The following is a 26,121-nucleotide window of genomic DNA, read 5'->3' as shown; positions in this document are numbered from 1 at the left end:
AAGACAGGGCAGATCAAAATGGATTATCAGAATTACAATGAAACTTTCTAGACTTTAATAGGAAAAAAAAACAGTCCTAACACTGGATATACATAAGGCCTGCCACATTTTGGATTCCAAGACATACTTTGGTCAGAGTCTTATATCTTATGCTAAACTTGTAATTCTCTATGCTTCTAATCAAGGAGTGGAGTGCAAACATCATATTAACTTGTTGAGATTCACAATAAAAAGTATGTTGAGATTTTGATTGCACTTGGATTATATCCATGGATTGATATGGGAAAATTGGTATCTTATAATACTGAGGTTTCTAATATTGTGAATGTGGTCTGTTTCTCCATTTATTTGGGCTTGCTTAAATGTTTTTAAATTGTTTTATAATTTTCTATATGCATCTGTTTTTAGATATATTCTTAGGTATCTTATACTTTCTACTGCTGTTATAAATGTGTGTATGTTTCTAAATGATGTTTTCTTTTTGTTTCTGCCCTTTAAAATGTATATGGATGAGTGGAGAGCCAAGACAAGATGTTTCTAAACAGGAATAACACAGTGGGACTTAGCCTACCAGATATCAAAATGTAGAATTCTTCAAATGGTAATTAATAGTAAATTAAGACAACATTTGTTTCAAGGAGAGATACATTGAACAGTAGAACAGAAAGATTACCTAGAAACTAGTCCACAGATTTATGGAACCATGATATGTGACAAGGGTGGCATTGCACATGGGGGAAGTCATGAGTTAAATATCTGTGTGGGTTAATGATACCGTTTCTGTATAAAATTAGATCTCTGGGCAGCCCCGGTGGCGCAGCGGTTTAGTGCCGCCTGCAGCCCAGGGCGTTATCCTGGAGACTCTGGATCAAGTCCCACGTCAAGCTCTCTGCATGGAGGCTGCTTCTCTCTCTGCCTCTCTCTCTCTCTCTCTCTGTTGTCTCTATGAATAAATAAATAAAATCTTAAAAAAAAAAAAAAGAAATTAGATCCCTATGTCACAGAGTATACAAAAATCATTTCTACATAGATGAAAGTGTTGAAAAGCTTTTAGGGCATATGGGAAATATGTCCCTGGAATAGGGAAGAATTTCCTGTCGAGATATAGAAAGGACTATCCATGAAAGTAAAGATTAATAAATTTGAGTATATTAAAATCAGGTGCTCTATTCCACAAAAAAAAAAAAGGCTCCTTAATGAACTGGAAAATAGAAGCCACATATCAGGAGAAGATGCTGCTACACACAGAACAAATAGAGCTTTAATATACAGAATGAATCAGTAAGAAAAAGACAAACAGCCTGATAGAAAAATGGGCAAAACCACATGAATAGCCATTTCATAGAAATACATTAAGGCCTATAATTTGTGAAAAGATGCTTGACTTGATTAGTGATTAGGGAAGTGCAAATTAATAATCATATTGAGATTACCAAAATTAAGAGATTTGCCAGTATCATATGTTGGAGAGGATGTGAATCAACAGGAACTCTTGTTACACCACTGAAGGAATATAAATTGGTCCAGCCACTTTGAAAAACAATTTCACTTTATGTTATAAAGTTGGAATTTTGTGTACTTTCTGACTCACCCTTTCTTTTCTTTCTTTTTCTTTCTTTATCTTGCTTTCTCTTGCTTTCTCTCCCTCCCACCTCCCTCCCTCACTCCCTTTCTCTGTCTCTCTGTCTCTCTGTCTCTGTCTCTCTCTCTCCCCCTCTTTCCCTCCTTTCCTCTCCCTGCCCAGCAGGGATCCCAACACAGGGCTTGAATTCATGATCCTGAGATCAAGGCCTGAGCTAAAAATCAGAAGTCTGGACCCTCAACCAACTGAGCCACCCAGGCACCCCACTGACTTAGGCATCTAACATCCTAGTTAGAAAGTTAAATTAGAAAAACATGTGCACTAGAAGGTATATACAAAAATATTCATACCAGCACGATTCATAATGGCAAAAAGAAACTTGTAAATAACCCAGATGTCCTTTGACAAAGAATGGAACATTAAGTTATGGTATATTGACATAAAAATATTATTATTATTATTATTCACCATTAAAAATGAATGACCTACAGCTATACATAGGTTGCTTTCAGTGTAGTCAGGCTAGCTTTACAATGATCAGTGTCAAAAAATAAATAATAAAACAACATTTACTCATTTGTTAAAAAAAAAAAAAGAAAAAGAAAAACACAAAACTTACTGAATTCCTGCTATGGATTTAGTAGTGAATAAGGTGGATAAATTTCCTATCCTCATGAAGCTTACATTTCAGTTTAGAAGGGGGACAGATTAATAAGCAAAGCAGTATGTAATTTAATGTAATTCATAAAAGCTGTAGAGAAAGATGAATCAATCAGGGTAAGAGGATAGCATATGATGGAGAGTGTGTGTGTGTGTGGCATGCATTTCTGCAGATTAAGGAAGGGTTTTTTTTGAAAACATAACAGTTGAAAGGAGTTAAATGTCCTATGGGAGAAGTGTTACTACTTTCTGGGGGGAAAGTAGGAATGAGCTTGGCATTTATACAAAGAAGAGATGAAGGCAAATGAATCTGGTATAGAATGAGACTGGACTAGGGGAAGAGGGTAGGAGAGGAGTTCAAGGGGATAGACAAAATTCTTTTTTTTTTTTTTTTTTTTTTTTTGCCAAAATTCATATCAGATAGGGTCTTACAGCTTTAGTAGTATAAGATTTTTTAAAATAGGGATAATCATCAGAGAATTTGGGGCAGAATGACATAATCTGATTTATATTTAAGGTCTGAAGAACTGATTGTTGGGAGCTAAATTGGGGAGTTGGGAGGTAGACACAAAAGACCTAGTTAGGAGGCTTTTGTTGAAGTGCAGGCATTAGGTGGTGGTAGCGTGGACCAGAGGGATCGACAACGGCTCCAGAAAGCAGCAGTTAGTTCAATGATATATTTGGGGGGTGTAATTGAAAGGACTCCATTATAGATGAATATATCTGTATGGGAGAGATATAAATCAATAAAGACTTCTAGCTTCCTACTGGGAGCAGATAGTTGGACAGTAATGCCATTTACTCACTTGGAGAATACTGAAATATAAGCAGATTGGGCCATAGGATTAAGAGTTTGTTCTTAAATCTCTGGAATTTGAAATGTCTGTGGGACACCCAGGTATGTGAGAGTGAAGCCCTCAGAAGGAAGGTCTGGAGTTCAGGGGTAGGAATATGAGATTCATTAACATACAGATGGCATTCATAACCTTGGTGTCCAAAAAGACCACTGAGGGGTAAGTGTAGAAGAGGAACTAGGAAAGGAGGCTACTGAGAAGTGGATGGGAGGGAAAGGGGAGAAGTGCCAGGAGATGTGGTGTCTGGGAACTCAAAAGAAGAAAATGTGTCAGTAGACATATTATGTAATGGAAAAATATATTTGCAATAGAAATTACAGATATCAGGTTACTGTATCACAAATGAATAGTAAAAAGACTTGTGTAGAGAAATGCAAAAATGATTTGAATAGGTAATTCACTGAAGGGTAAATCCTTATGGTCAGTCCACCTATGAAAAGATGCTTAACCTCACCATTAATCAGAGAAATGCAAATTTAAAAGAGCAGTAATACTTTAATGCTGTCAAAGTTTGGAAGGGAGGTCATCTTCATACCTTAGTAGAAATGTGAATTATTACAACCTTTTTTTGAAAGCAGCCTGGCAATATCTATTAAAGTGAAAAATATCTCTGATCTATGATCCAACAGTTTCACTCCTAGAAATCTGTCTCCTGGAAATAGAAGCACCAGTGCATAAAAATCTAAGTATGTTTACTGTAGCCTTTTTAAAGGGCACAAACAGTAAAAATAGGGTAAATGCCCATCTCTCAGGGAAAAGTTGAATAATTATAGGTTATCCAATTATTGGATTATTACACAATCAGTTGAAGTCAAGGACCTCTCATGATGCAGACAATTTTATAAAATATGGTTCACACGTGTGAAACACAGTAGTCTCCCTCTTTCCAGAAAAACATCTGCCTGTGTATACAACATTTATATATGATTATATATATGAAGTGGAGAAAAGCATAGTTCTAAGTAATGATTGCCTGGGGATAAGTAAATCTGAGGGAGATTGTGGAGGTAAGCCTCTACTCATTCACTCACTCAATAAACACACACATCTCTATTTAAAAGAAAAAGGATCCCCAGGATAAAACAGCTTCTGTGATACATTTATGTAAAATATATGTGCCTATATATAAAGACGTGAAAAGATAGTCACCAAAATTATAATTCTAAAGTAAAATTAACTTTTTAAAATAAAATGCTAAATTGGTATTCTTGTCACTTTTTTTTCCTCCTTTGAATGCCGGTTCAAATGGAGAATCTTGATATTAACCAGATAAATTTCATTTTCAAAAGAATTTTTATTTTTTATTTTAATTTTTATTTAAATAATTTTTAAGTTAATTTACAGGATTAGCACCATTTTATGCTCTTCATTAACTTCTATTTCAAGATCCATTTTCCTCTTGCTTTCTTTGCTTTCAGTCTTTAACCGGCAGTTTGTTTTGGGTATAAACTAAAATAAAAATTAGAATAGATTAGCAGTCAAACCCGCAAGTAGCTAGCTGTGTTCAATTGAGTGATAAACCTCACTGAATATCTGAATCATGAACACAGTTATCTAATATTTACTGTACATATTTGTTCATGAGGTAGAAAGACTCATACTGTTCAGTTTTAGAGAGAAAATATTTAAATTATACTTATTGATTTTTCAAATATTGTCTGCTTTTTTTTTTTTTTTTTTTTTTTTTTTACTTTGAGTATGGTTGACACACAGTGTTACATTAGTTTAAGGCATACAACAGGGATCCCTGGGTGGCGCAGCAGTTTGGCTCCTGCCTTTGGCCCAGGGCGCGATCCTGGAGACCCGGGATCGAATCCCACATCGGGCTCCCGGTGCATGGAGCCTGCTTCTCCCTCTGCCTATGTCTCTGCCTCTCTCTCTCTCTCTCTCTCTGTGACTATCATAAATAAATAAAAATTTTTAAAAAAGGCATACAACATAGTGATTTGACAACTCTATACCATATGCTGAGCTCACTGCAAGTATAGCTACCACCTGTCACCATACAGCTCTATTACAGTATCATTGACTATATTCCCTGTGCTGTACTTTTATTCCTGTGATTTACTCATCTCGTAACTGAAAACCTGGACCTCCCAACTCCCCTTCACTCTTTTTACCTGTCCCTTGATTCCCCTTCCTTCTGGCAATCTTCAGTTCTCTGTGTTTATCAGTCTGATTCTACTGTTTATTCATTGTTTTTTAGCTTTTACTTAGTATAATACCCTATAGTCCGTCTGTGTTGTCACAAGTGGCAAGATCTCATTCTTTTTATGGCTGAGTAATATTCCATTGTGCATATATACTATGTCTTTATCCATTCATCTATCAATAGACACTTGAGTTGCTTCCATATCTTGGCTATTGTAAGTAATGCTTGTCTATTTTAAGTAATAAACACAGGAGTGCATATATCTTTTCAAGTTAGTGTTTTCATTTCCTTTGGGTAAATAGCCAGTAGTGGAATTACTGGATCATATGGTAGCTCTATTTTTAATTTTTTTGAGGAAACCTCATAGTGTTTTCAACAGGGGCTGCACCAGTTTGCATTTTCACCAGCAGTGAACAAGGGTTCCTTTTCCTTCATATCCTAATACTTGTTATGTCTTGTCTTTTTTTATTCTGCCCATTCTGACAGGTGTAAGTGTATTTATTGATTTTTAAATTGAAATTAAAACAGACATCATGACTGTCATTAATTATGTGACTTCTCAGAGCACTGTGGGAGCCAGTGGGCTGGAAAACTACTATGTACAGAAGATTGGATCTAGCCTGGCTAATTTTCTCTGAAGTCTTATCTTTGTGCATTACTTGGTGTTAATCTTGACAGATCTCCCACCTTTGCTCTTTCTCTCTCTGATTTAGCTACTGTGTCTTTCCTCATTGTACTTATTTGAAGCTGTTTTGCCTCTACTCCGTGTTCAAAGCCATTTTGTGATGCTAGCAATGTTCCTGTCCCTTTGGATAAGGTCTTATAACTATTCTGGTCACTGTCTGCTAATGAAAAGCCCCCAAATCAGTTCTAGTCACAAGCAGACTAAATTCAATAATTAGTATGGTCAATTCTGTGTAATAATTTAAAAATTTAAACTTTATTTAAAGGCAAAAATTTTTCTCTCCCAAAGAAGCCTATAACTCCTTAAAACAGCCTACTTAGTGGGAAAGAGGGGTTAACTATTTTTTCTGCCTCTACCTAACATACTGACTGCTCTTCCAGCATTTTTCAGCCCTTTAGGGACACAGTGGGCTAGAAGGTGGCAGGAAAATTCTTACTCAGTTGTAACTGTTGTGAGCTGGTGTTGATTCTGTTTGGACTTGGCAGCTGTTTAGAGCTGATTGACTAATGAACTCTTTTGTAGTTTCTTCAGAGCTACCCAATATTATCTTTAGCCACATAACACATTTCTCCAAAATTTAGTGGCTTAAAATAACACACATTTTTTATTTCTGTGGATCAAGAATATAGGTAGGCATGGCTTACCAGAACCCTCTTCCTCTATGTCTCTACAAGATCAGAGTCATCTTAAGGCTTGACTAGGGTAGATTTGCTTCCAGACTCACTTCAGTAATTGTTCACAAGATTCAATTCCTCATGCGGTAATGGCCTCATGGCCTCATTTCTTCATGAGCTATGGGCTAGAGCCTTCCCTTGGTAACCTTACCACATAGGCTTCTCTATAGAGCAACTCACAATATGGCATCTGGCTTCATTAGAGCAAGAGGGGAAGAGTTAAAAACATGAAAATGACAGTCTTTTGTAACCTAGTCTTGGAAATTACATCCTATCACTTTTGCCATATTTCATTTATCTGAGGAAAGTAACTAGATCTAGTGCACACTCAAAAAGAGAGGAGTACACAGGCCATGAATACCAGGAAATAAATATCATTGGGAGCCATTTTAGAAGCAGCCTACCATTCTACCACCAGTATTCCTGGGATTATCTCATCTTCACTTCTTTGATACAGGGAATTATATCTCTCTTCTAAGTCACTTATAACTCCCTCCTCCTTGAACATCTTTCTGCTTGGTCCCCTCACCTCCAGATGGCCCTCTTGAACAGGATTAAGACAACGTCTATACTATTATCTATCCATAGCTAATGGTGCATGGAAAATTTGCATCCTCTTCTGTAAGAAAATTTGGGAGAGGGGATCCCTAGGTGGCTCAGCAGTTTAGCACCTGTCTTTGGCCCAGGGTGTGATCCTGGAGTCCCAGGATCAGGTCCCACATTGGGCTCCCTGCGTGGAGCCTGCTTCTCCCTCTGCCTGTATCTCTGCCTGCCTCTCTCTCTCTCTCTCTCTCTCTCTCTTTCTCATGAATAAATAAATAAAATCTTAAAAAAAAAATTGGGGGGAGTACAGGCCAATCCCAGTGTAATCATCACCCATTTCAGTCTGCCACTAGAGCAACTACCAAAAAATCGGTACTCTTTCTCAAGATTTCTCAGTCTTGAGTCAATCACTGGTCTTCTGTGACTCCCTAGCTCTACAGTCAAACTCTTCCAGTGGTCTTGTTGAAGATTCTTTCCCTAGGTCAAGGCTTTTGGGGTAGGAGGGCCTTTTCTGAACTCTTTACCTCCAACTTTTTTTTGCTAGAGCTAAAGTTTACAAGGAATTTTGACCACATTCTTGGATCTGCAGCTAAAACTGACATTCAAGTAGTTCCATATTGACATTGTTTCATCTGCTGTTTGCCTTCTTCCTAATCCTTTGAAAGCATTTGCTTTGGGTGGTTGCCTACAGTCATTGTAACAAGAAAAATGATTACCAATTTATTAAGTCAAACAGTGGAACATAATAGAGAAGAAATGGGAGAAAGATTAATAAATAATGAGAAAGGGAAGGGAAGAAGATAGGAGAAAGCACTAGATACCTTATTTGGTTTCAGATTAGAATAAATAGGTAAATATTGTCTTAATGTTATCGTATAATTACTATTGTTTTAATAGTGTTCTTGAAATATTTGAGGTACTTATAGAATTAAAATTGAGATATTTGAGTTTAATTCATAGAATAAAAGTAAACATGAAGAGAGAAAAGAGGCATAAAAAGCCAAACATTATACTGGAAGCATAAATATTCTTCATTTAGACCTATAAATAAAATCCAACAATATAATGTTTGTAAGAAACTGACCTAACAGAAAATAGAAGGTAAAAATTATTCCCAAATTGGAAAGGTCTATTTATCAGATTTGAATACAACAGAAAAATGACAGTAATTTATATCAGACAAAATAGAATTCAAGTGGGAGGAAAGCAGACAGTGCATATCATTTTATATTGACAACATAAAGTCTGATGAAATTGACACCAAAAATAAAAGATGTGCCCAAATTGGCACAAGTTTTATGAACTGGATTCACAAGTATCCAAATTTAGTTTTACATGATTTTCTTTAAGTTTTTTGGTAGAGGAAGCAAGGTTTGGAAGATCTGGGTGAAGCAGTAAACTCTGTTTCTATTAAAATGTACTACAGGGGCACTTGGGTGGCTTAGTGGTTGAGCGGCTGCGTTTGGCTCAGGTCATGATCCAGGGCGTTGGGATCAAGTCCTGCATCAGGCTCCCTATGGGGAGGCTGCTTCTCCCTCTGCCTATGTCTCTGCCTCTCTCGGTGTCTCTCATAAGTAAATAAAATCTTTATAAATAAATACTTGAATGAATGAATGAACTACATAAAATTTTGTGTATAGCTACAGAAGTTTTCCTGTTGGAGGACCAGCTAAGAATCCTTGCTGGGGAAATGGGAAAGGCAAGATTAAAGTTTTACAAATATAGTTTCCTAGGAATTCAAACCAGGTTTGGAACTGGAGGCTCGTGTCACACCCCCTTTACGTTGGGAAAAGATGCTCTTTCTATCCAATCAGACAAGGTTCTCATGGGCTTACGGAGAAGTCGTCCTCAACTGACATAGATAGAAGAGTCTGAGAAGTTTAATTGTCTAGCTGTTCTTTACCTAATAAAAATTCCATTCTGCAGGTTTTGTTTTTGTTTTAAGTCAGATTTTCTGAGGCAATCTCTAAGCATTTATATACTTTTATTGATTTACTTTTTAAAAATAGTTAATATTTTGGTTTGTTTTTAATTTTAGGAGAAATGTAGTTTTGTAACACTACCATTCCTACTACCCTGATGTAATTAGCATTGATAGTTGGCAATGTATCCTTATGCTTATATAAGCGTTTGTATATATAGAGATATATACACACTCATAATTTGATGTAGTTAACATTTTCTAATCTGCAACTTGCTATTTTCACTTGTCTTGATATACTGCTATCTTTCCAAGTCAATACATATAGATCTTGGCTATGGATGTGCCTAGTATGGCTGTGGCATAATTTAATTAATCATTTCTATACTGATGGCCCATTAGTCGTTTCTTCTTTTGGCAGGAGAACTTTGGTGAACATCTTGGATTGTTTATCTTTACGTGCTCATGCTCTTCTATAGAATAGGTTGGTTCCTAGAAGTAGAATTGTTAGGCATGTGGTATGTATGTTTTTAATTTTATAATATATGAAATCATACCCACTTCTTAGATGTTTGTAGCAGTTCACATTTTGTTTATATAATCGTTTATGTGGGTGCTGATTTCTCTACATTTACTGTTAAGCACATTTCTAGCTTAAGAAAATAATTCATTAAAACCACAAAAGTGATACAAGGGAAAATGTGAGAAAACTTTTTTATAGTCTTAGAATAGGAATGACCTTTTAAGCAAGATACAAGCCCATAAGCCTTAAAGACAAAGATTAATAACTTTCACTATATAAAAATTAAGAATTTCTGCTGGCCAAAAAAATATTGCAGATGAAATCAAGACAAGTGATAAATGGGTAAAAAAACATTTGTAGGGATCCCTGGGTGGCGCAGCGGTTTGGCGCCTGCCTTTGGCCCAGAGCGCGATCCTGGAGACCCGGGATCGAATCCCACGTCAGGCTCCCGGTGCATGGAGCCTGCTTCTCTCTCTGCCTCCCTCTCTCTCTCTCTCTCTCTCTGTGACTATCATAAATAAAAAAATAAAAAAAATAAAAAAAAATTTGTAAAAAAAGGTAAAAAAAAAAAACATTTGTAGCGTATGATAGAAAAAGGGTTGAGATATACACAAAATGAGCTTTTACAGATCAATAACAAAAGACCAACAACCCAATAGAAACATGACTATTGGATATGAAAAGCAGCTTATAAAAAACATAATACAAGTAACTCTGAACGTATGAAAAAATGCTCAACATCATCTGTAATTAAGAAAGTACAAATTAAAACACCATTTTCACATAGCATATTGAAATAAGATATACTGCTAATCCCCATTATTAGTGAAGCTACAGGGATATAGGAACCCATATTATAGGTGGAAGTGTAATTGTTACAGTCTTTCTAATTGGCAGTTTGGTGGTTTTAAAAAATTCTTTTTGAATTGTTTTTAGCTAAAGTGTTGTATGTAATTTTACAAATCTACCTTTGCTTATAATAAAGTACAACAGTCTCCTTTCTCGTCTTAATTTATTGACTAGACAGTGTCTGTTAACTTCCTATCATAAGACACAAGGGTGTAACCAACTTGCTCTGCTACCTCGTATTCTCTCCCTTCTCCTCCTAACCTATTTTTACCAAAATATGAACATTTTGAATGTAACAGAAATGCTTAAATATGAACACCATATACCCACCTCCTGGATTCTACAATTAATATTTTGCTAGCTTTGTTTTATCACACTTCTATCCTTCTGGCATTCTCCATCCATCAAGTCATTTTATTTTTTATGTGTTTAAATTAATTTGCATATATTATTTCATCCTATACACTTCAGCATGCATAAAATTAACTAGAATTTAACATTTATTTACATTTTTGAGGAAAGTTGATACACATTGAATGTGTAAATCTCGTGTTTTGTAAGGTGAGTTGTGACACCATTATACACCTGTGTAACCCAAACCCTGTCAATATATGTGGTATTACCATCACCCCAGAAAATTTTCTCATGGTTCTTCCCAATCACTCACCACCCCTAAGTCCTCCAAAGTTAACACTGTTGAAATTTTTTTCACCATAAAGTAGCTTTTCCTTTTCTAGAACTTTATATAAATGGAATCATGCAGTATTCCACTATTATTTTATGTAAGACTTCTATCATTTAGTGTATTTTTAAGATTCATCCATGTTACTGTATCATTATCACTACATTCTTTTTTATTGTTGAATATTATTCCCTTGTATGAGTATACTACCGTTTGTTTAGCCACTCTCATGCTGATGAATGCCTGGGCTGTTTTCAGACTTGAGCTACTGTGAAAAAAAACCTGCTGTTGTACATCCTTGTACAAATCTTTATATGGACACATACTTTAATTTCTTTGGGGTCAATGCATAGAGTATTGTGACAGTTTGGTATGTTAATCACATGATAATCACATGTTAATCACATGATAATGTTAATCACATGATAATCACATGATAATCACAATAGATTTCACTTCATACCTAATAGAATGGCTGAAATTAAAAGGGCTGGCCATACTAAATATTGGTTAGGATGTAGAGCAACCGGAGCTCTCATGTATTATTTGAGAGAACAATATGATAGAATAACCACTTTAGAAAATAGTCTAGCAGTTTCTCTCAGAATTAAACATTTACCTGTGCTTTACCCTGTAATCCTACTCCTGGGTATATTTATCCAAGAGAAGTGAAAGCATATGTCCAAAAAAAAAAAAGTGCAAGAATGTTTATAGCAGTTTCATTCACGATAGCCAAACCTGGACACAATACAAATGTCCATCAGTACATCCACAGGTGAACAGCTGCAGTGGAAGATTACCTGGCAGTATAGAAGAATAAACTACTTATATATATGTAATTTATTGAGCAAGTGCCTGGGTGGCACAGTCAGTTAAGTGGCAGACTCTTGGTTTTGGTTTAGATCATGATCTTGGGGTCATGGGTTCAAGCCCTGTGTTGGGCTCCAAGCTCCCTGTGGAGTCTGCTTGAGTTTCTCCCTCTCCCTTTTTGCCTCTCCCTCCTTGTGCTCTTTCTCTCACTCTCTCTCTCTAAAATAAATAGATAAATCTAAAACAAAACAAAACATACACTGAGCAAAAGAAGCCAATAACCAAAGACTTCTTCCTTATTTACTTTTTTTTTTTTTTTTAAGTTTGGGAACAGGCAAAACTAACCTGTGGTGATAGAAATCAGGAAAGTGGTTGCCTTTGGTGGGCAGGAAATTACTAGTAGGGAGTATGAGGAAACTTTCTGAAATGACTTAGATGTTATGTACTTGATTAGGTTTGGTTATATGGGTTTATGATGTATCAAATTATTATTATTAATTTAAAATGAGTATATTTCACTACATGTAAATTTTTACCTTGATAAAAGTGAACATAAACCCTAAGAATGAGTGTATTTTATACCTCTTCAAAATAGAATTCATGTGGACAGTTGCTTAGAAGACTGGGGACTGAGGGAGAGTTTAGGGAATATCCTTTATTTCTTACTATTCAACCTGAGTTTTTCCAATTGTCAGAGACTGGCTCTCCCTAAGGTATACTGAGGATGAAGGATGAGTCATAATACCCAACATATGCTCCTTCTCCAGAATCAGCAATACTAATGAGGGATGACAATAAATTATCTGCCCTATCCCTTCCATAGAGCCTACCACAATGTTAAAAACACTGCCTTTTAAGTATATCTCTACTTCTCAAAATTATTTATAATTCTTTTAAAGATAAAATTGTTGGGGTACCTGAGGCTTAGTTGGTAAAGTGTCTGCCCTTGGCTTAGGTCATGATCCCAGGGTCCTGTGATTGAGCCCCATGTCGGGCTCCTTGCTCAGTAAGGAGACTCCTTTTCCCCCTCTCTCTACTGCTCCCCCTTGCTTGTCTTGTGCTCCCTCTGTCAAATAAATAAAAAAAATTTTAAATGCTTTAAAGATAAAATTGTCAAAGTTTATGAAAGTTTTATGGAGTAAAAACCAAAATGTCTTTATAAAACTGCTCTTTCAGCTAATAGGTGGTGGTTTTTATATACTTAAAGATATTAGTGTCTAGTTTACTAGAGATTTTTTTGAATTGTTATTTTGGAAACTATTTCCATATAGTTATGTTTGTGATTCTTTAACAGAGTGTTACTTTCAAATATTAAATTGATGAATAACCTGTTTATTAAGCCAAATATAGTCACATTTTAAGAATTCTTTTCCCTTTATCTTGTGCACATTTCCTTTTTCCATAATGTGCTTTCCTCTTACCCTGCAGTAAATCTTTTGACTCCTTTGTAGTACTCTCTTTATCTAAAGCCATTTTTATTACAACATCACAAGTTTTTTTTTTCCCTCTGTAACTTCACTTTATACACTTTGATGCCTAAAATAGTCTTTTTTTCCCCTCTGTATTCTTTTCAATATTCTTTTCAGCTAGCCCCCCAAATCTTTCTTATTGGCATACTCAGACAAGTTTGCTTGTTATTCCTACTTTTTTTCTTAAGCATAGAGACTCCTTTATATTATAACTTCAGGGGATCCCTGGGTGGCTCAGCGGTTTGGTGCTGCCTTCGGCCCAGGGCATAATTCTAGAGTCCCGGGATCAAGTCCCACATCAGGCTCTCTGCATGGAGCCTGCTTCTCCCTCTGCCTGTGTCTCTACCTCTCTGTCTTTCTCTGTCTCTCACGAATAAATAAATAAAATATTTAAAAAAATATATATAGAGATTATAACTTCAGAACAATTTTTCTTAGTAATCTACTATTGATGCTTTCTCTTCTCTATCTTAGTTGGGATCTCTAATTCTCTCCCTTTGTGAGTGAGACTTCTTCAGGTCTTAAGAAACCTTGGTCCCCAAGGAATATTTATTATGTACCTCCCATGTAGCAGGCACTGCTTTAGGCAGTTGAGCAACTGCTGTGATGAAGAACACGTTTCCCCTGCATAGGGATTATATTCTAATGTGAAGAGGCAAACAAAATACTCAGTGTCAGGACAATTCTCAGAATAAAAATAAAGCAGAATAAGGAAATAGAGAATGACAGGGGAAGAGGTGCCATTTTTAATTGCGTTGTAAGGAAGTGTCTCCGATGAGGCACTCTTTAAGCAGAGTTGAACAAAGTAAGGGAATAGGCCTGGGGGCACTTCTGAGAGAAAAGGCGTTACTGGAGGAGAGAGCTTGGGTATCTTTGTTTACCCTTCTGGCTCTTAGGACTCCTCACCCTCCACTCTACCCTCACCTTCACCTACTGTGTGGACTACAATGAATGAAACCGTTAAGCTACCACACTTAGAAATTTGAGCCACAGTGTGGAACTCCTTGCCCCCAGTATCCTGATTAGATTCCCTGGTGTTGGTGCCTTTCTGTGTTCTCATCCCTTCTCATTCACCCTATTGCTGAGAGAAGGATCCCTACTGTATAGTTATGGGACTGCCTCAATGTGTATCTGGACAGATGAGACAGACCACAGCTTATTAATTACATACACTCACATCCCAGAGGAATAGGACACCACGTGCCACACAGGGCCATGCGGGAATGGCACTGACGAAGAAAGTGAACAACCAGCAGGTGGGCTTTGTAGTGTCTAGAGCAGGGCTCCCATAGAACAATGTGGGTGGCTTTTTCGAATAATGTGGTCGGCTTGCAATATTGAGCTTCAGACCTTACACCACAATCTGAGCCAAATAATTTGTTTCCCAGGGAGTACTCTGATCTCAGCAGCATCACAAGAGTTCTCAGAGAGGGTCACTTGATTATATTAGGACAGGAACTTAGAAATTTGAGAATAATGAATAATGGCTTCAAGTTATAATGTTTTAAATTAACACAGATGATAGTAACTCAACTTTTTTTTTTAAGAACCCTTAACTTTTTTTTTAACCCTTAACTATTTAGCGAGGAACTTTTGTTTGTTTAAAAACAAATTTAAGGATATGATAGCACAAAGTCTAGGAAGTTATTCTAGTGAAATATGATATCTGCTAACTATGCTGATTTTCTGAGAGTAAGGAGTACCTCCCCGTTTTTTTTAAACCATATCTTGTTAGCAATAGACAGGATACTCCAACACCAATTTGTAATTTAACAGAGAAAACCAAATTCTGGTTTTGTATTAATAAGTATTAGTGGATTTTTAAGCTCACCCTTTTTAATCTTTATGAGTAAGTCATAAAAACTGAGCCAGCTATATCAAAATGACAAAAATAACAAGTTTTGGCGAATATGTAGAAAAAAGGGAACGCTTATACCCTGTTGCGGGAATGTAAATGCAGACACTATGAAAAACAGTGAGGAGCTTCCTCAAAAAACTAATAGAAATATTGTACAAGCCAGCAATTCCACTGCTGGGTATTTATCCAAAGAAAATGAAAATACCAATTTGTAGAGATATATGCATCCCTGTTTATTGTAGCATCATTTATAAAGCCAAATATAAAAGTAATCTAAATATTTGTCAATAGATGATTTGATTAAGATTTGGTATATGTATACAGTGGAATATTGTTCACCCATAAAAAAGATGAAACCTTGTCATTTGTGACAACATGAATGGAGCTAGAAGGTATTAATAAGTGAAGTAAGCCAGAGAAAGACAAATACTATATGATTTCACTTGTTTTTTTTTTTAATTTTTTATTTTATTTTATTTTATTTATGATAGGCACACAGTGAGAGAGAGAGAGGCAGAGACACAGGCAGAGGGAGAAGCAGGCTCCATGCACCGGGAGCCCGATGTGGGACTCTATCCCGGGTCTCCAGGATCGCGCCCTGGGCCAAAGGCAGGCGCTAAACTGCTGCGCCACCCAGGGATCCCCTATGATTTCACTTGTATGTGGAATCTAAAAAGCAAATGGACAAATTCCAGAAACTTATAAAATTGAAAAACAAAACGGAGACTCATAGATAGAAGAAACTGTTGGTTACAAGACTAAGGAGGGGTAGAAGATGGGGCAGACAGAATAGATGAAGAGAACTGAAAGGTACAGATTTAGTGATAAGTCATGGGATGTAGAGTCCCTAATATTGTGGTGACTCTCTGTGGTGACAGATGGCAACAAACTGTGTGGATCATTTCATAATATATAAAAATGTTGACAGATATGATGTACACGAGAAACCAATAGGATATTGTATGTCAGTTGCAGTTCAATTAAAAAAAACTGAACCAACTTTGGCAACATTTTTAGACTATTTGCAGTTTTATAGTCCAAAGCAAATAAACTTTCCTTTCTACAAACCTACAGCTTTCAATATTCATCTGGGTTTTATCCTCCTTAATCCTTTCCCACATGCTGGAACAACCCAGGTGCTTGACTTCAAGTACAAAACTAATCTTTTCCCTTTAATAAGCACAAATACATCCCATTACCTTGCCTACCTGGTTATACTTCTGTGCCATTATTGTTAGTAGTCTCAATCTCCATATTTATCATTTTAACAAAGTAACCTCTGTTTCACAGAAAGTCAGTTATTTGAGGAATTATTGTCATAAACACTGTTTCAGCAAACCATCAAAGCTTATGGACAAATATAATGCACATATTCTTTCTCTGCCTTCTTAGAGTAGCAAAAATAGTCACTACATAACACATAAAAGTTAAAATTCTATGTATTTTTTTAATTCTATGTATTTTAAAACTACACATGGTTACCAATGTTTCCGTATTCTATTTTATTTAGAAATTATTCAAGGATGCAAAGATTATCCATTAATTAATTCAATTCAATACTAGTCCAACATCCTAAAGTTAATGATTGGAAATTAAGTTTATTTATTTATTTTTTTTTTGGAAATTAAGTTTAATCTAACATACCACAGAATCTAATTATTGTTGATATAGAAAAGTTTGTCAGAAATATAGTTCATTTACGTTTTCTTTAATCTTTAACATTATGTGGAAGTAATAGTAGCCTGTTAGTAAACCTGTTTAAGAAGTTCCAATGTAGGGATCCCTGGGTGGCGCAGCGGTTTGGCGCCTGCCTTTGGCCTAGGGCACGATCCTGGAGACCCGGGATCGATTCCCACGTCGGGCTCCCGGTGCATGGAGCCTGCTTCTCTCTGCCTGTGTCTCTGCCTCTCTTTCTCTCTCTGTGACTATCATAAATAGATAAAAATTAAAAAAAATATTTAAAAAAAAAAAGAAGTTCCAATGTAATAAGTCTCGTCATGAGAAAATAAACCCAAATTTTACTTAAAAAAATAAAACATTTGCTTATATTACATTCTACAATGATTAAATCCAGACAACATTGTTTTTTTTTTTCAAAGTTGTTTTTACACCAAAATTATCAACCAGTCTGATTTGTTCATTTTGATTACTGAAATTTGGATTTTTTTTTTTTTTTTATACAGATGCCTCTGACCTATTAGTTTCTGGGAGAAGGATGTTTTTCTTAGAAGGTCACCACACTTAATATAACACAATACTCTTTTAATAAAAAATAGAAATGTTGGGGCACCTGGGTGGCTCGGCCGGTTAAGCATCTATCTGCCTTTCGCTTGAGTCATGATCCCAGGGTCCTGGGATGGAGCCCTGTGTCAAGCTCCCTGCTCAGTGGGGTATCTGCTTCTCCCTCTCCCTCTTCCCCTTTGCCTCCCCCTGCTTGTGCTCTCCCTCTCTCTCAAATAAATACAATCTTTAAAAAAAAATGAAATGTTGATATTTTATACATTTTAAAACATTAGGAAAGCAATCCTGCATTGGTGCATTTTTGCAATCTCAGTGCAAAAATCCTACGATATGGTGGGACTTATATTAATCACAAGAAATGAAGGCAATCCACCCACAGGAACAACAGTAAGAGGATGAAAAGTCTTATAATGTATTTCGAAATCAGCTGGAGGCTTCTTAAAACACTTAACTCCCAAGGTGTCTAAGTCAGTTGGCCAGGGTTCTGCACTGAGAACTAGCATTTCTAATGAGTTCCAAGTAACACTAATGGTGAAGGTCCAGGGATGAAGCTCTGAGGTTTCCTAGGAAATAAGAGGTTACCTGCCTCCCTCCCATAGGGCTGTAGACTTGTAGACTCAAGGGATAGAAGCTTGGTTTCCATCTGACATCCTCTGAGTATCTCTGCAATGATCAAAGCAGACAAATAAATAAAGAACAATAAGGCTACCAAATTTAAAGTACTGTACATTCACTTTTCTTTCCCCCTGAGGATTCTTAGTTTATATTAGATTTTTATATTTCCTTATATTATATATTAATATAAGGAAACCTTATATATATATATAAATGTGCATATTTTTACATATTTTTCGTTTATATTAGATTTTTCTAAGTTGTATTAGTATCTCTAAATCAATAAAAAGAGCTCTTTTAAGAAAATTAGATCAAATTTATTAGGACCCTCTCCCAAAGTAGAAAAATGTTTCAAAATCACAGAAGGAGGGATAAAATATGCTATTTCAAGTACAAACAGAGAGAGCTTATGACTTCAGGTCTAAAACTTAACTACAGGTTAAAGGAAACAGAATACACACATTCACTGATCTAGGTCTCCAAAGGGCTTTTCTTCTAGTAGAAGCAAGACATTCTTCTACAAAGTAAAACACTAATATACCAGACTCTTTGTCATGTCATATTCAAAAGACAAGAGGTCACCATATCATCTTGTAATGGGGAATAACACATTGGCTGTGTGCAAACCAGAATCAAAACCAAAAATAGGGGCAGCCCAGGTGGCTCAGCAGTTTAGCACCGCCTTCAGCCCAGGGTGTGACCCTGGAGTCCTGGGATCGAGTCCCATGTTAGGCTCCTTGCATGGAGCCTGCTTCTCCCTCTGCCTGTGTCTCTGTGCCTCTCTCTGTGTGTGTCTCTCATGAATAAATTAATAAAATCTTTAAAAAAACCCAAAAAAACAAAAAACAAAAATAGCCAAAAACTAGAAACAAAAGTAAAAATACAAAGTACAAAATCAGGAAAACAGAAACAGTGAAAAAACAAAACCAAAAAAACCCCTGAAAATAAAGTTCTGTTGCCACTTGCTATCATTATAGGAGCCAAAAAACAGTGCCTGGGAGGAACACTTTCCTTTTTTTTTTTTTTTTTTTTTAAAGATTTTATTTATTTACTCAGACGCAGAGAGAGAGAGAGAGAGAGAGGCAGAGACACAGGCAGAGGGAGAAGCAGGCTCCATGCAGGGAGCCCAGTGTGGGACTCGACCCTGGGACTCCACCCAGGATCACACCCTGAGCCACCCAGGTGTCCTGAGAGGTACTTTTTAATTGGTTCAGGAAGGTGTATATACTTGAACAACTTGTTATTCCAAAATTGCCAAAGTATAAATTCGAAAGAGTTAAAAACAAGACTCTCAATAAAATGCAGTGAGTACATGTCAACACATTATTTAATACCTTTCTTGTGGAACCAGCATGGTGGTAAGGCCCATTCTACTATTTTTGACAGTATTTATTACAGGGGCACAAACTCACATATTCCAAGGGGCCAGGTAAGCAATATGAGTAAGGAACGCAGGCATTTACAACACCATCAAGAGAGTGGTGGGTATGTAACATACCGAGGGCACATATTTTGTGTAAAGGTGGCACATACTTTGTCTAAAGGGCACATACTATTGAAAATGTTGGCGAATTGTTGCCTTGTGGGAATGCTTGCTTATCTGTCTTTAAGTTTTTTTTTCGGAAACTATTAATCTGGATTTTAATGTGAATCTTCTCATTTTAAAGTGTTGGAACTAATTTACTTTAAAAAACAAAACACTGTATGAGCCAAACAGAACTTACCTTTAGGCCAGAAATTGCCCAAGGGCCATCACTCTGCAACCTCTGCACTAGATATTACTTATGTAACATTATAGTAAATGAAAAGTTTAACCAAAAGTTGTATTTCTTTTGGAAAGAAAATTTTAAAAGATGTCTTTTTGAACTGTTTACTTTTAGTTATTTTATAAGAGTGACAAAAACTTGATGTGGTGGTGTTTTGTCAGATGGTATGCTTACCACATACTTAACATGCATTGCCATTTTAAGTTCTATTTTTTCTCCATTAAAAATCTAGTTACCCGCTTTCTGGAGATCTGTTTCACAGTAATGTGAATATCATTACTACTGAACTATACATTTGAAAATGGCTAAATTAGAAAATTTTATGTCATGTTTTTCACCATATATTCTCTCACACACATTATTGGATGTTTAATGAATTGATTCAAATGAAATTAATTCATTTTAAATTGTTTTTGTTAGGGTAGTATTGAATGTAACACCCACAAGGTTTTCACAGAAGTTATATAGTAGGTAACAGGAAAAAGCTTGGAGACAAGGAAATACTTCTGAAGGCTACTATAGTGGCCATGTTGAAAGAGCATAAGAACTTGTTTAAGGAACGAAATTCACTAAGAGAATGGTGATCAATTTAAGAGACCTTTCTGGAGCTGAACTGGGAGAATTAGGTGAAAAACTGAATACGGGGCTTGAGGAAATAACTAACAAGATTAAGGTTTGTACCAGTAATTAAGATAGTAAACAAAAACAGGGGAAATTAATTTAGTTTTTGACAAGCCATGGTATTTTAGGACTTGAAGGAAATCTAGAAGTCACCAACTGCACCCACCACATTTGAGAGATGTGAAAGTCAAGGCCCCAAGATATGAGGTAATACCTTTGCTATCACAGTTTAAATCAGAAGCAGGACTTAACGTTTTCTAGACTTGAAGTTCATCTTTCCTCTGTACACAGAGTGTCTACTCTGACGTGAACGAGCGGTAGTGTAATCTGCAGGCTGCTGCCCTGTGTGAGGAAAGGAGGCCTATGGGTCTCCTCAGGAGACAAGCCCTGTTTCTTGCTCTCTCAACTGCAGGTGTGCCTCTCCTCCTCTTCGTAGCCTTTTCTTTGATTTTGGCAGCTTAAAGACCTGTAAATGCATGTGGTTTGTAGACATTGGCAGTTACCTGCCTGCAGTTCAACATAATCCTGTCAGAATTATAGGAGTTCAAAGGAAAGGCTGGAGCTGCAGATGGAGATTTGTGAGTCAAGGGCCATTTCCTGAAACACTGTAAGGAATTATGAATATGCCTGTATAATAGCTAAGGAATTTCAACTTTACCTTATTAGAGGTTCTCAACCCCAGCTATATATAAGAGTCAGTAGGTCTCTGGGGGAGCATGGAAGTGTATATTTCTTTAAGTTCCAGAGGTTTCATATGCATAGCTAAAAATGCTATAAGCAATAAGAAGCTATAGAAGGATATGAAGCAAGAAAGTGAGATAATCAAATGTGCATTTTAAAAGGTGATTCTAGAGGTGCCTGGCTGGTTCATTCGGTTGGGCATCAGACTCTTGATCTCAGCTCAGGTCTTAATCTGAGGGTTCTGAGTTTGACACCCATGTTGGGCTCCATACTGGAGTCAAGCCTATTTTTAAAAGAATTAAAAATTTTTAAAAAGGTAAATTCTAGCTTAAATGGGAGAGAGAGACTTGCGGTAGTCTAGGCAAGAGTTGATAATTTTTAATGACAATATATTCCATCAAGTTAATTTTCCATAATCTCTATGATGCAACACGTTTCTGGGTGTGTGTGTGTGTGTGTGTGTGTGTGTGTGTGTGTGTGTAAAAATTCACTATCTCCAAAGTGTATCTTTTTATGTTTTTTTGTTGATACTTTTTAAAATTTCACTAGGACAGACTCCCAGCAGTAATTTTATTAAGTCAAAAGAAATGAGTAGTTTTGGCTCCTGATTATAAATTACCATAATGGTTATAATCAATTTATAGTGTTACTCTCCATGTGATGGATCAAATATGAACTTTGGAATCATTTGTAAGGTTCAAAAAAAATATTGGAATTTTGATTAGAATAATTTTATTTTGAAATTATCAGAACAATGTTTATATCATGTTTATGCTATTTTTACATGATTTAGATGAATATTTAATAACTAAATTTGTCTTTCACAGATTGATGAACTCCCAGAGGGAGCTGTGAAGCCCCCAGCAAACAAGTATCCTATCTTCTTTTTTGGCACCCATGAAACGTAAGTCAACAAACAACTTAAAGCTTCAAGAGCTCTAATTTGGCTCTACCAGACTATATTGTTTATACCTGATCTATAACATTTTATATGTTCTTAAAAGGATCACAATTATATAAAATTACCGAGCTTAATAATGTATTTTTCTTAATGTGAAGATTTTTCATTCATTTTGCTTTTGAATGTTCTTTCTGTGTAAATGTTGGACATCACCCAGAATCTCCTTTAGGACACTTTTAAGTCCTAGAGTAGTCTCCTTACTACTCTCAGTGATTCCTTTCCCCGGTTTTGTATAGTTCCCATTTATATTTTGTACAATAAAGTTATGTTGTCTCAGGCTTTTTCAATTTGTTGAACCCTGAAGCAAACATACCAACTTAATAAGGTTCTAACATTTTATTGGTTAAAGTGCAGACTAAACTGTTAAGTAAAGGAACCTGAAAATACAGTGTCTCATATAATATAGAAATTTCTTTCTTTCTTTTGAAACAGTCCAGAAATGGGCAAGTAGATCAAGGAGGGTAGGCTACTCTGCTCTAGGGACCCAGGTTCCTTCTGGGTCAGTCACATAGTCCTGCCTTTCCCTGGAGTGTTGCCCTTGCCTGCTTATTTAAAAACAAACTGACAAAACAGGGCTTAGCAACATCTGTGCAGCTTCCAGGTAGAGGGAAGGGGGAAAGAGAAAACATGAAGAACAAGAAACTTCTTTTTTTTTTTTTTTAAGATTTTATTTATTTATTCATGAGAAACCCAGAGAGAGAGAGAGAGAGAGAGAGAGAGGCAGAGACACAGGCAGAGGAAGAAGCAGGCTCCATGCAGGGACCCCGATGTGGGACCCGATCCTGGGTCTCCAGGATCATGCCCTGGACTGAAGGCAGGCGCTAAACCGCTGAGCCACCCAGGCTGCGCAACAAGCAACTTCTTTGTAAGGAGATGACAAGGAAGGTGCACATATCACTTACACTTTCATTATTCTTTGCAGTGGCAAAAACTCAGTCATGCGACCACATGTTACTGTAAGGAATTGGGAAACCTAGTCTCTAGCTGGGCAACTTAAATAGGGAAAAAGCTGGAAATAGTAATCCATAAATAAAAGACAGAAGATGGTAGATCCTAGGAGATGGTTGGCAGTCTTGACACAATAAAAATGTGTATGGTCAGTCACAACAAGGACATAAATGGAATAGGAATTGCATATGTGCGGAAAGCTAAAAACTACTATGAAGTCTCACAAGTCTTCAAATTCAGGGTCATCCCATATGTTCATTTGAATATAGTAGAGCCAGGCACGAATTTTTTTCTTAGCTTGTTGTCTCTGCAACTCTGACCTTTTCGCCTGGGTGGCTCATTTGGTTGAGTGTCTGATGCTTAATTTTGACTCCAATCATGATCTCAGGGTCATGAGATTGAGCCCTGTGTTGGGCTCTATGCTCACCACAGAGTCTGCTAGAGAGTCTCTCTCTCCCTCCCCCAACTTGTGCTCTCTCTCTAAATAAAAATAAATCTTTTTTAAAAAAATAAAAATTTTTAAAAAGAGAGAAAAAGAGCTAACCAGGAGAGAGAGCCCTTAAGACATATTTATTTCTTGGCTTCATGTAAGAAATAGTTGTGTTTCTTTCAGAAAGTTGGTTTTATTTTCTTTTGTTTTTATTGAATAGACACTGTGTACATACTATGCACCTTACCATGTTTTCCTCCTTAGAGTGCTAGAGAGCTTAAAGATAAATGTTTTACCTATAAGGGTAAAGGGCTTTATGATACATATTTTTCTATTTGCCTCATTCCTTTTTCCATGTTAATCTGTACCATTATTTTGCTTTTTTCTCTAGGACCTGTTTCCAAATGATTTGAATGTATTTCTGGGACCAGGCAGGATTTAATAAACAAGATTATCACATTTCCACTATATAGGACAAATCAACCATTTACTAATATTATGTGGTCATTTTTATTTACTTAGTAAACATTTTCTAGGCATTCCTTAAAGCACTATAAATAACGAGCTTGCCACCTAGTGTATTGCTGGTGAATGTAACAGGATCATTTCAGTGAACAATGTGAAGGGTTTCACAGAGCTGTTTCTTATAGCATCCTTAATATAAGCCAATGGCAGTATTTCCAATGCTCAATTCACTAAGGGCAGTTCCACCACGGAGCAGTATAATATAGTCCATATGTGAGTTTTTTGCTGGTTTGATCATCCAAAAGTAGATTTTGAAACATCTGGAGGAAAATGAACTTCATAAAACCTGCCATAAGTTTGCTTCAGCAGAGCATTTATTAGGTACTGGGTGTCCCTGCCCCTAAGACTGTATGCCTTAGGAGGTACCTAGTGTTCAGCCTCTCTGGAGGCTGACTTGGGGGTGGGGCATGCTTGCTCCAGGGGACACACTGCTTAGCACAGTGCCTGGCCAATGGTAAATGTTCAAAATAATAGCTGTTGGATGAATTTAAGTTAAATTAAGTTGAAATGAAATATATGAAAGGGGGGAAAAGTATATGAAAGGTGAAGAACTTAACAAGAAAGCTGTGTGCAGGTCAGCCAGAGGAACACCCCCAAGCAGACAAGAATTTTCCTCAGACCATGGCCTTGAATTTATCCTAAAGCACAAATAGGTAATTGGAGCCCTCAAATTCTTCTGCTCTGTGTAACTTAACCCCAGCAGTTTTAGTCTGGACAATTTTCAAGGCAGTCTTGGCCAAGAAATAAATAAATAAATAAATAACATCCTTAGAGCATGAAGCTTTGAAAAATTTTATTTCCTGGCCTATGCTTTAAGATTTGTGAAACATGCAGGAAAGTTAACCAATTGATTGAGAGATTTGATCTGTGGAATTATCTTTCTATAATCTAGGAAAAAACAAGGTTGTGTATCAAAAATAAGTTGTTTTAGAACAGTTCATTCAGGGCTCTTGTTTCCGGCAGCAGCTAACATGCCCATCTGAACCACGAACCCTGTCTTCTGTGGCATCATGAGAGTACAGGCCAGCCCTGATTAGCAGCCAGAGCTATGTGAATTCCTACACACAGAGTCAAATGCTGGAGAAAGGTCAAAAACCTTAGTCTAATAATACATGACAAACTTCTCTAAAAGTAAAATGGACATACCGAAGTCCATTTCTTTCTCATGTTCTGTTTGTCAAGCAAGACAGTGATATGCCTTTGATTAAAATGTCCAGTAACCTAATAAATTATGCCTGGATTCAGAGAGATAGAATCCTGTCGAACAGGCAATTAAAGGTCAAGAGAGTTTTGGTGGTTGGGGTCAGAAAGCTTCCCCAGGTATTTTCATCAACTTGGAAGTTTTTTATTAGCTAGGCGATGAAGAGTCAGTACTAAGAACCAGTCAGAAAATGGAATTTATAAAGATCAAGAGTGAACTGTTAACTTACAGTCTCAGACCTTCCTCTGAGTTCCAGAATCACCTCTCCAAATGCCAACTTGACCTCCTCACTTGGATGTCAAACCAGGATCTCAACTTCACAGCTAAAGCCAAGCTTTTCACCTTCAAGTCTTATTCTCTCAAAAATCTTTCAATTCAGCAAATGCCAACTCCATTCTTTCAATTTCTCAGTCTGACACCCTGGAGACAGACTCACCTCCTCCCTTTCTCTCACGTGCCATCGCCAGCCCATTAACAGTCACATCGACTCTTTCTTGAGCATGAATTCAGAATCCAGCAGCTTCTCACCCACTATACCTCTTACAGCCTGGCCCAAGTCCTCATCCTTACTTCAGCAGTCTGGTTTGTCTCCTGCCTCTTTCTTTCTTTTTTCTTTTAAGGTTTTATTTATTTATTCATGAGAGACACACAGAGAGAGGCAGAGACATAGGCAGAGGGAGAAGCAGCCTCCATGCAGGGAGCCTGATGTGGGACTCAATCCCGGACTCCAGGATTACACTCTGGGCCAAGGGCAGGCACTAAACCGCGGAGGCACTCAGGCCTCTCCCTCTCCTGCTTCTTCCTATGGTGGTACCCACTTCAGTCTCTTTTCAGCACAGCAGCCAGGATGCACCTATGAAAACACAAATT

At 36.7% G+C, this 26,121-nt stretch overlaps 2 protein-coding genes across 2 annotated transcripts in view; one reads left to right on the top strand and one right to left on the bottom strand.

The window, feature by feature from the left end:
* The window catches only part of HDGFL3 (HDGF like 3), an 80,787-nt gene that overhangs the window by 30,044 nt on the left and 24,622 nt on the right, over window positions 1–26,121 (top strand). Inside the window, exon 2 of the mRNA XM_038532971.1 lies at window positions 22,014–22,090. Coding sequence (XP_038388899.1) covers window positions 22,014–22,090 — 77 coding nt within the window. The remainder of the gene's footprint in view (window positions 1–22,013; window positions 22,091–26,121) is intronic.
* TM6SF1 (transmembrane 6 superfamily member 1) overlaps window positions 17,784–26,121 on the bottom strand; it is a 58,784-nt gene continuing 50,446 nt past the window's right edge. Inside the window, exon 11 of the mRNA XM_038532963.1 lies at window positions 17,784–18,166. The gene's annotated coding sequence lies outside the window, so the exon portion shown is untranslated. The remainder of the gene's footprint in view (window positions 18,167–26,121) is intronic.

The sequence above is a fragment of the Canis lupus genome, chromosome 3 (genome assembly GCF_011100685.1).
Source record: "Canis lupus familiaris isolate Mischka breed German Shepherd chromosome 3, alternate assembly UU_Cfam_GSD_1.0, whole genome shotgun sequence".
Taxonomy (NCBI): Eukaryota; Metazoa; Chordata; class Mammalia; order Carnivora; family Canidae; genus Canis; species Canis lupus.
This window is presented reverse-complemented; position numbering and strand designations above follow the sequence as displayed.